The sequence below is a fragment of the Phaseolus vulgaris genome, chromosome 7, assembly GCF_051622355.1.
Source record: "Phaseolus vulgaris cultivar YP4 chromosome 7, ASM5162235v1, whole genome shotgun sequence".
Lineage (NCBI taxonomy): Eukaryota > Viridiplantae > Streptophyta > Magnoliopsida > Fabales > Fabaceae > Phaseolus > Phaseolus vulgaris.
Window position 1 is genome coordinate 46,844,475 of NC_143504.1, and position 11,771 is coordinate 46,856,245.

The 11,771-nt window shown below is 37.0% G+C and overlaps 1 protein-coding gene across 1 annotated transcript; it reads left to right on the forward strand.

Moving 5' to 3' along the window:
- Positions 1–3,092: 3,092 nt before the first annotated feature.
- LOC137829338 (uncharacterized) lies at positions 3,093–3,482 on the forward strand. The gene has a single exon (XM_068636147.1). It carries the CDS (start codon positions 3,093–3,095, stop codon positions 3,480–3,482), a length of 390 nt encoding a protein of 129 aa, XP_068492248.1.
- The last annotated feature ends 8,289 nt before the right edge of the window (positions 3,483–11,771 follow it).

Below are 11,771 nucleotides of genomic sequence, written 5' to 3' on the forward strand. Positions count from 1 at the left end.
AAAATTTGGAGTCATGGTCAGGAAATGGGGTACATGCGGTCTGGTCAGGAAGACTTTATTATCCGCAGTCTGCTCTCTTTGGAGAGTCGGGACGATTGCAAATTGAGGAATGAAAGGGGGAGTCCAGTGTTCTTAGATTATGAAGATAATTAGTATAAATATAAGAGAGATAGGAGGTATCAAAAGAAATTATCTAAGAAATTTGATTAATAAGGAGGAGGTGGATATGGTGTGTATACAAGAGACAAAATGCTCTCAGTTAAGTAAGGAGAGTGTTTTTCTTCTGTGGGGACTCTAATGAAGTTGATTGGGTTGAAAACGGAGCAAGCAATAGAGTTAGCGGGATTATTACAGTATGGAGAAAAGGCTGCTTTTAGATGTCCAGATTTATTAATGGTAGGAATTTTTCTATTACTGAGGGGCTTTGGAAGGTCGGGTTGGGGGTTCCTGTCACATTCTTGAATGTATATTGCTCCGGATCGTTGCGGGAGAAGATTTTGGTTTGGGAGGAGATTAGTGTTCACAGGTTGACACAATTATCTAAGGCTTGGTGTATTATGGAGGATTTTAACTCTATCATAAGAAAAAAAGGAGAGGAAGAGTTTGGTGTCCGTATCCGATTATAGTAGGAAAACAAATGGCTTTAATGCCTTTATTTAGAAAGCTGAATTGGTAGATATTCTGTTGACTGGCAGAAAGTTTACTTGGTATAAACCAAACGGGTTAGTGAAGAGCAGGAGTGACAAGTTTTTGGTGTCAAAGGAATGGTGTGATGTTTGGCCATATTGTAAACAGTTTGTTCTTAGTAGATCGATTTTTGGTCATTGCGCAATAGTTCTTAGAGATGAGTATGTTGATTGGGGCCGAAACCATTTAGGAGTTTGGATGTTTGGCAAAGTGACAACAGGTTTAAGGTGTTTCTAAGAGAAAGAAGACCCAACTATGAGGTGCAAGGTGGAGGAATGTACATTTTAAAAGAAAAACTGAAAAAACTTAAAGCAGATTTAAAAGTTTAGAATAAAGAGATATTTAGAAAAGTGAATCAACTGGGTGACGGGTTGCAAAAGAGGATTAACGAGTTGGACACAAAAGATGAAGAAAATGAGCTCGATATGTACGAAAGGGAGGAAATAAGGTGTCTCTTAGCATATCTTAACAAAAATATTTTTAAGCAAGAGGCTATTTGGAAGCAAAAAGCAAGACAAAAGTGGTTGAAGCAAGGAGATTTCAATACGAAGTATTTCCATTCGTCAATTAAATTGATGAGGGCTACGAACGAGTTACACGAGGTCTTAAAGAATGGTCAGTGGTGTGAGAATAAGGACAAGGTAAAAAACAAGGTAAGAGAAATGTTTGAAGCCAGATTTGTTAGAAATGAAGAGCTTCCGATCAAGCTGGACAACGTCAGATTTAAATCTATCTCCGAAAAAGATAACCAGATGTTGGTAGGTGTTTTTTTTTCAGAAGAGGAAATTAGGGAAGTAGTATGGAGTTGTGATAGTTCGAAAAGTCCTGGGCCAGATGGTTTTAATATGGGTTTCATAAAGTTTTGTTGGGATTTCATTAAGATGGACATTACGGCGGCAGTGAAAGATTTCGAGGTTAGCGGTAAATGGCCTAGGGGTCAAATGCGTCATTCTTATGTTTGATTCCTAAAGTTGAAAATCCACAACAACTCAGTGAGTTTAGACCTATTTCGCTGGTTGACTGTCTGTATAAAATCATTTCGAAAACACTATCATTACAATTGAAAAAAGGTGATTAGTAAGGTCATTGATGTCAGGAAGTATGCTTTTCTTGAAGGAAGGGGTTTGCTGGATAGCGTGTTAGTAGTCAATGAAGTTTTGGATGAGTTGAACAGAAAGAAGAAAATGGGCGTATTTTTTAAGGTGGTTTTTGAAAAGGCATACGACTCTGTGAAGTGGGAGTTCATTTACTATATGTTAGAAAGGGTCGGTTTATGTAGTAGATGGATTCATTGGATTAAGTGGTGTCTAGAATCAGCCTCAGTGTCAGTTCTTGTGAATGGTAGTCCGACTAAGGAATTTCTGCCAAAGAAGGGACTCAGGAAGGGCGATCCGCTAGCTCCGGTTTTGTTCCTTATTGCGGCTGAAGGTTTGGCAGAAGTGTCAAGGATGGCAGTTGAGAAGAATCTGATTGATAGCTTGGAGATTGGAGGAAAAAAAGTGAAGGTAAACATGTTGCAATATGCCAATGATACCATATTCTTCTGTGAAGCAAACAATAAAAGTGTCTTTAATATAAAAGTGGCTTTGAATTGTTTTGAACTTTCTTCTGGCCTTAAGGTGGACTTCTCAAAGAGCATGATTGGTGGCGTGGGGGTTGATCAGATATCGATCAAACGTTTTGCAACCATTCTAAATTGTGAAACGATGGTAACTCCTTTTGTATACTTGGGTATGCAAGTAGGGGGTGCCATAAGAGACAAACGTTCTGGGTTGGGGTGGTTGAGAGACTGAGGAGTAGATTAAGTAGGTGGAAAGGTAAGTTCTTGTCAATGGCAGGGAGGATATGCCTGATTAAGTCGATACTTTCCTCTATTCCGTTGTTTTATATGTCCTTATTCAAAATACCCTCTGCGGTGGAAAATGAGTTAGGGAGATTACAAAGGGATTTTTTATGGGGGTGGGGATATGAAGGAAGAAAGGTTGTCTGGGTTTCTTGGAAAAAGGTGTGTGAACCACGTGAGGTCGGTGGTCTTGGTATCATTGACTTAAGGGTTTTTAATTTAGCGTTGCTTGGTAAATGGATTTGGCGATTGAGATCTGATAAGGGCGGTTTATGGAAGGAGATTCTTGACTCTAAGTACGGGGGTTTGAGAGTTTTGAGAAAAGGAGGGAAAAATTGTAAGGACTCTCTTTGGTGGAGAGATTTGAAGGAGGTTTGGTGTTTGAGGGGTTGGGGTTGAAATTTTGAAAATGCTATCAAGTGGAAGATTGGTACAGGGAAGGAAATTTTTTTTTAGGAAGACAATTGGGTGGGTAGCGGAACTTTGAAGAGTTTTTTCCCGAGATTGTTCTCCCTGAGTTTGTCAAAAGAATCTAAGGTGGCTGAGCTTAGGGCATGGAATAATGGGTTATGGGTTTGGACATTCGCCTGGAGAAGGAGTCTTTTTGAATGGGAAAAGCAATTGGAGTGTCAGTTTTCACAGTTTTGACTTGGAAAAGGAGGATAGTTGGGTTTGGAAGGATGGGGAGGCGATATCATATACAGCTAAATCTGCCTATAATCGTCTTAGGAGGGGTCGAGAAGGGAAGAATGTCATCGTGTTTAAACAACTTTGGAGATGTAAAACTCTGCCTTTTGCACTTGTTACTGCTTGGAGGGTGTTGGAAAATAAGCTAGCTACTAGGGTTAACTTGGAAAAGTGTGGGATTGCGGTTGAAAGTCCTTTGTGTAGTCTTTGTAGGGTGGAGGTGGAATCAAATAACCATTTGTTTTTCGAGTGCAGTTTTGCTTGACTAGTGTGGAGTCGTTGTTTTGCATGGCTTGGAGTGTAGTTTGTGTCCCCTAATGATCCACTGCTAATTTTTTCTCAGTTTAGATTGTGTAATGTGTCTGCTTCAGTAAATGAGATGTGGGGAGTGATTTGGACTGCAGTGGTAAGTGAGTTGTGGAAGCATAGAAACAATGTAATCTTTAAAGGGGGAGTTGTCGATGGTTTAGAAGTGGTTGCCTTGTTTCAAGTGAAGGCTTGGTCTTGGATTACGTCCAAGTCTCTCTCTGGTTTTTTCTTCATTTCTGATTGGTGTCTCGAACCTTTGGTCTGTATGATGATGGTTTCTTGATATATTTTTTAGCTCAAGTGCTTGTTTTTAGGGGGTTTATTTTTTAATAAAGTTAGGGGTGTTTTGTAATCCTAGATGTCCGGTGGTGCGAGTTTTAGGATGGAGTGTCTTAGGTCTTTTATTATGTATAAGAGTTGGACCATGCATGAAGTGGTTCACATTTATTTAATTTTTATTATTGATAAAAAAACACTTTTAATCATAACTGAATACCAGATTTTTCATGTGATTTATAAAATACAATTTATTTTGTGAAGAATGTTAAAAAAATTTGTACTTTATATTTTTCTGTAACATTCTATATTCTTCAATTTTCAAATTTGATAAATATAAATGAGATTTAAAAAAAAGTATTTGGTATTCTATTTAAATTTATGGTCCGAGTCCATGTGTGTTTTGAAATTGATTGAATACATGTCTGTTTTTTTTTTTTCAAACAACTAACATTTTCGAAAGTTATCTTTTGTTTAGAGAATAAAATTGGTAAGTTTTGGGTAGGGACATTCATAGTGGTCAATTGCTTTCTGAACCATCAAATTTAGAGCTGCACCCAATATTGACACGCACCATAATGGCATCTGCAATTTCTTAATAGGTCTGGCTGCAACTCAAAATGTATTTTGGATTTGAGTTTTTGAAATACAAAGTTTTTGAAATGCAATTTTGTATTTGAGTTCTTGGAACATTTTTCTGAATTCCCTAGTCCAAAATGTAATATGGATTTGAAACTTTGAAACACATTTTTGGATTTGAGTTTTTGGAATACTTTTCTGAATTATGAAATTATTTTTCTGGATTCTGAAATCTCTTTTTTATTAGAGTATTTTATGGATTTTATTTTCTAGAATTTCTTTTTCAAAATATATTTTTTATATTTTGGTCTTGCAATGAGATTTTAGTTTATCAATTTTATTCCAAAATTTTATTTTTAAAAATATAAAAATCTATTCTGAATTTTTTAAATGTATTTTCTAATTTTGAAATTTTTAATTTTAGAATAAGAGATAATTTTGAAAAATTAAAAATTTTGAAATTTAAAAAATTGATCGAGTGGAGATGTAAAATCAATGGCTGCAGCGTTGATATGATTCGCCGAATTCATTCAATTTAGGAATCGCATAGAATAACTTTCAACCAGCTTTAATATTCATGAAAATAATTTGATTATAAATTTTTAATGATTCAGGAGTATTTATGACTTTTCCATGTTATTGTAGTTGTTCAAAATAATCATTTTGTTAACAATGTGCGCCAAAATAGGTTTTGATCCTAAAGAATTGTTTGGAACCGTTCTTAATCATTTTTATGACAAACGTTTTAACCGTGTTAATGTTTATATTGAAGTAAGGATTAAGTTATATTTAAAAGATAAATAAGTAAAGTAAAACTTTTAAAAGGTAGATCATGAATATGATAAAAAAAAGTTAAACTATTGTTCTTAGTTTAATTCTTAGTTCTTATTTTTTTCTTAATTCATATATATTCTTTTTTTTATCATTGATTCACACAATTTATAATTAAGACAAAATATAAGAACACTTATTGGTGTAAATTTTATTATTATATTACTTCTATATTGTTTAAGATTCCAATGCCTATCCATTAATCTCTTTTAATATAATTTTAGTCACCAGCTATATCTTCACTAACCACACGTTTAGCAATACAAGAAAAGTAATTGATGAAGAAAGAGTTTTAATTAGCAATACAGTGTTTGTTTGGAAGAAAATAATAATTAAAGGTACTTCTAAGAGTCGCTTGGAACAATAAGAATGAGAAGAAAGTTGACCAAGAAAATGATATCAGTCAAGAAAATTTGGATTATGTAATTTTTAACCTAAATTTGGTAAGGATCAATTTTCAACAAGTTCTCTTTTATGAATAAATTGAGCAAATGATTAAGAAATATTACTGTTTGAGAAAATGATTTAAAATGTTTTGAAAATTCAATAAACAATATTGTCGTTATTAATCAGGAAAAAAAATGTGTTCAAATAAGTCATAAACTAATAATATAAGTGAATTTAATATTAAATTCTGTTGGAGATCCCACATCGACTAGAGATAAGGACATTTCATAGTAAATAAGTGGGTGCAAACCTCAACTTTATGAGCCGGTTTTATGGGGTTGAGTTAGACTTAAAGTCCACTCTTTAATATGGTATCAGAGTCATTTCGAGTCTATCCTAGTCCCACGCACGAGTTAACAATTTCAACTAAAAAAATTGCAAGATTTGCGAGTCTTTCAATTTATATGGGTAAATGATTAATTGATTTTTAAACATGTGATGCACTACCAAATATTCATAAAAAAAAGTAATTTAGTCTCTAAATGTGTAAAAACATTCAATTAGTCCTTATAATAATTTAAGGACAAAATATATTTTTTTTTACACTAAAGTTAGTTTTGAAAAATATATATCAATGAAAAAAAAAATAACAGAATGTCTTACATGTTTAATAATTAAAATAAATATTTTATTATTTTAAAGACTAAACTAACATCATCTTTTCTTATAAAAGGGATGAAAAAGTCTTGATTCTCCCTTGACCTATGTGTGTTAGTGCTGATTTGGTTGATATGTTGTAATATATTCCGTCTTCGGTTGACGAGAGGCGAGAGGGATACGTGTGAAAAAATACTTGGATATTTAAGTTATAGTTTGGTAGAAGGTAGGTGAGATTAATAAATATTGTTCATTGTGTATCTTTGTCTTAATTGATATGCATATTTATAGAATCGTGATGAACTTTGAAATTAGATTGAGATTAAGGTATGTGTACCGGTAGGCACCGGACGAACGCACATGACCGACCGACCTAGTGCACAATAAATGTAAGGGCATTTATGTGATAAGCTAAGGTGGTTAAGATACACCTCCGAAGAATAAGGAATATGCGTTTAAAGAAGATATGTTTCCCGGGTATTCCGGAGCACGACTGGCAAGACATATCCATAACCACCCTGAGCCCAAGGGATAGAAAGCCCATTAGGCAATCCTATAAATACTGTGCTCAAGCCAGAGAAAGGTACGTTTTCATTCACTTACGAAACCGCGCTTAGAATCTCATACTTACTTGAGCGTCGGAGTGCCTTCGCAGGTACCCTCCCCCGCCCGACCGAAGGAGACACCAAGAAGGAACGACCGACTGAAGGAGAAGAAGATCGACACGTCAGCAATCTCATTACGTCAACCGACCGTGCCTGGGCCCCATTTCTCCCAACAGGTACAATTGGCGCCCACCGTGGGGCCGAGGCAAGATTTCAATTTTTAAAGTTATAATGGTTGCAACAAGGAACAACAACGACGTTATGGCAGAACAGATGACTATGATTCAAACCCTCCAAACTCAAGTGGAGGTACTGCGGCAAAAGGGGATGGAAGACCGTCGTCAACACGAAGAGGATAGACGCCGCCAAGAGGAAGAAATCGCCTTATTGAGAGAGCAGAATGCGCGACTCCAGCGACAGGTCGATAATCCCGAACGAGAAGGCCAATCCCGTATGGCCGACCGGACCGCCTCTCGCATACCTACACCGGCCGACACCAATCCTGCTCCCAGAGCTGGAACAGTCGAAAGAAAGTCAAGTAAAAGGGGTCATCCTTTTACAGACGAAATCATCACCACACCACTTCCTGACAAATGGAGAGGCCTCGCCATTAAACTCCATGACGGCTCGACCGACCCGGACGAGCATTTAAATGTTTACAAGACGCAAATGACTTTGTATACCACAGATAACAATGTGTGGTGTAAAGTATTCCCCACGTCGCTCCAGGGAGAACCTCTTACTTGGTTTACAGAGCTGTCTCCGAATTCCATTGACGACTTCGACGTTTTAGCCGTAAAATTCTCTACTTAGTATGCCACCAGCCGACCGCATCACATGTCCTCCATGTCTCTCCTAGCGGTACAACAAGAAAAAGGTGAATCTCTCAGAACCTTTTTAGATAGGTTCAACAAAGCATGTATGAACATCCGAGGGCTCAAGCAGGAAGTTGCATTGCACCATTTGGTCTCGGCCATCCAGCCGAGCCGTTTTACTGAAAGTCTCATCAAGAAGCCGCCTCAAGACATGGAAGACCTTCGAACTCGAGCAACCAAATTCATGCAAATCGAGGAACACATTGATTACCACCAACGGTTCAAAGCCGTCGGATCCGGAGTCCTCAAAGACCAAACCCCGAGCAAAGAAAGAGAAGTCGAGACCGAACGAACCGTCTGAACCACTCCAAGGTCAAACCAAGACTGTTCCACAAAGGCGACTTAGTATGGCGAATGCGAAGTAGCGCCCGGAAGGAAGGAGGCAAATTTTCTAGCAATTGGAAAGGACCATTCCGCATAGCAGACACAGCAGCCGGTGGAGCCTATTATTTAGAACATTTGTCTGGGAAGGACATATCGAGAACGTGGAATGCCACGCATCTCAAATTTTATTACAGTTGAACTTAATGAAAGTGTACTCTTTCCTCACTCAGTCGGTTTCTCCCTAAGGAGGGTTTACTACCGAGAAGGTTTTAACGAGGCACTATAAATCAAAATCCAAGTCCCCTATTCCTTTTATTACTCTCAATTTATGCCTCGTTCAGCATTCGCATTATTACTAACGTAATCAGAATTATTTATGCCTCGTTCGGCATCAGAATTATCTTATTACTTTAATGTAATCATAATTATTTATGCCTCGTTCGGCATCAGAATTATCTTATTACTTTAATGTAATCAGAATTATTTATGCCTCGTTCGGCATCAGAATTATCTTATTACTTTAATGTAATCGGAATTATTTATGCCTCGTTCGGCATCAGAATTATCTTATTACTTTAATGTAATCAGAATTATTTATGCCTCGTTCGGTATCAGAATTATCTTATTACTTTAATGTAAGTAGAATTATTTATGCCTCGTTCGGCATCAGAATTATCTTATTACTTTAATGTAATCAGAATTATCTTATTACTTTAATGTAATCAGAATTATTTATGCCTCGTTCGGCATCAGAATTATCTTATTACTTTAATGTAATCAGAATTATTTATGCCTCGTTCGACATCAGAATTATCTTATTACTTTAATGTAATCAGAATTATTTATGCCTCGTTCGGCATCAGAATTATCTTATTACTTTAATGTAATCAGAATTATCTATGCCTCGTTCGGCATCAGAATTATCTTATTACTTTAATGTAATCAGAATTATTTATGCCTCGTTCGGCATCAGAATTATCTTATTACTTTAATGTAATCAGAATTATTTATGCCTCGTTCGGCATTAGAATTATCTTATTACTTTATCTTATTACTTTAATGTAATCAGAATTATTTATGTCTCGTTCGGCATCAGAATTATCTTATTACTTTAATGTAATCAGAATTATTTATGCCTCGTTCGGCATCAGAATTATCTTATTACTTTAATGTAATCAGAATTATTTATGCCTCGTTCGGCATCAGAATTATCATTACTTTAATGTAATCAGAATTATCTATGCCTCGTTCGGCATCCGAATTATCTTATTACTTTAATGTAATCAGAATTATCTATGTCTCGTTCGGTATCAGAATTATCTTATTACTTTAATGTAATCAGAATTATTTATGCCTCGTTCGACATCAGAATTATCTTATTACTTTAATGTAATCAGAATTATTTATGCCTCGTTCGGCATCAGAATTATCTTATTACTTTAATGTAATCAGAATTATCTACGTCTCGTTCGGCACCCGAATTATCTTATTACTTTAACGTAATCAGAATTATTTATGGCTCGTCCGGCATCAGAATTATCTTATTACTTTAACGTAATCGGAATTATTTATGCCTCGTTCGGCATCAGAATTATCTTATTTAATGTAATCAGAATTATCTATGCCTCGTTCGGCACCCGAATTATCTTATTACTTTAACGTAATCAGAATTATTTATGCCTCGTTCGGCATCAGAATTATCTTATTACTTTAATGTAATCAGAATTATCTATGCCTCGTTCGGCACCCGAATTATCTTATTATACCATAATTGGAATTATTTGTGTCTCGTTCGGCATCCGCATTACCTTATTCTTTCGAAAATCGAAAATTACCTATGCCTCGTTCGGCATCCGAATTCCTAAATCATTACATATAAATCAAACCACGTTTAGAAATTATCGTTCGGCCTACGCACTACAAATATTAGCTGAAATTATAAAATATTCAAAATGCAAGTGTGTATTGCCCACATGTCGGGTCCAGCAATTTTCTATGGCACATTGTTCATTAACTCTCAAAAGAGGCGTCCGGCTGTGGGCCAGGGGTCTCCGCCTCGGCCTCCTCATCTAAATTATCATCGGGGTTGGCCGGCACCAGCTTTCCATCAACTACTATTTTTTCTATGTCGTACAGGTCGTCCTCCAGGGGTGCTCCATGCAGGCAGGCCGCTTGTCCGATGCCTAACCGAAAATATTCTTCGCTAATGCGAACCTCCCGTCATTCCGTTAAATTTAATGTCTGACACCTCGAAAGGCACAACAATCATTACGACTCTTCGGCTTTTATTCACCTCGAGCCTGGGGGGCTATTGTACCGGTAGGCACCGGACGAACGCACATGACCGACCGACCTAGTGCACAATAAATGTGATGGAGATCAAGCCCAAGAGAACATGGAGACCACTCATCAAGCTCAAGAAGAGGTGGAGGCACAAATGGAGGACGCCCATGGAGGTCAAAGTCCACCTCAAAGGATTACAAGAAGCATGTTCAAAGCCTTGGGAGCTAGAGGACATTTATTTTCTCTTTTTGTAGTGTCTTTAGTTGAAGGTGCTTAGAGGGAAACCTTAGAAACCTCTTTTGTTATAGCATCTTTTAGGTTTTAGTTAGGAGCTTTAGGGGGGTGTATTAGTAGATAGGTGTAGGAGTAGAATAGGGGGTGCCAAAGTGAAGGAAAGGATCACACCTTCCTTGCTTTGCAAATTAGCGCCGGTTCTAGATGGTTTTTGGAGGGAATTTTGAATTGTTTTAGCTTTCTTTTTCAGCACCTTAGGCTATAAATAGAGGTGCCTTCCTTGTAAAATTCAGATTTGAATTCATCTAAAGAAACTATACTCAAAATTGGAGTGAGCATTTGGAGAGCTTTTGAGCTTCTACTCTAGTCTTATCTTGAAGGACCATGGTTTCCTCAAGTGGCGGCTTGCACACTCATCTAGGAGCATCCATACTTCTAGTGGCGTGATCATCCAACCTATTTTCCATCTTCATGAGCATTCTCTTCTCCTTCCTTTCTTCTTCTTCAATTTGTTCATGTTGCCTTGTGTTTTGAGTTGTTGTTGTTTCGGTTCTTCTAATTTTCCAGCACCTAAATTCTGTTTGTTTCTTAATTCTGTTCGGTACATTTGATTTTGTTTCAATTCTGTTCGGTCTCTTCTTTTTAAATTCCTTTGTTGATTCAATTTGACAATATTTGGTTCATCCAAATGAGTTTGGGATTTGGTACTTGTTATTAGTGAGTTCTTGACTTAGAACCATGATCCAACTTCTAAGAAAGTGCCTCTATATTTTCCAGCTCAAGGTGATTCCTCAAAGTGTCAAGAATCTTGTTCTATGTGGCTATTGGAATCACATCAAAATGTAAGGGCATTTATGTGACAAGCTAAGGTGGTTAAGATACACCTCCGAAGAATAAGGAATATGCGTTTAAAGAAGATATGTTTCCCGGGTATTCCGGAGCACGACTGGCAAGACATATCCATAACCACCCTGAGCCCAAGGGATAGAAAGCCCATTAGGCAATCCTATAAATACTGTGCTCAAGCCAGAGAAAGGTACGTTTTCATTCACTTACGAAACCGCGCTTAGAATCTCATACTTACTTGAGCGTCGGAGTGCCTTCGCAGGTACCCTCCCCCGCCCGACCGAAGGAGACACCAAGAAGGAACGACCGACTGAAGGAGAAGAAGATCGACACGTCAGCAATCTCATT

What these genes read in the sequence shown, in the direction of transcription:
- LOC137829338 (XM_068636147.1), top strand. Translation starts at nt 3,093, where the DNA reads ATGGGTTATGGGTTTGGACATTCGCCTGGAGAAGGAGTCTTTTTGAAT.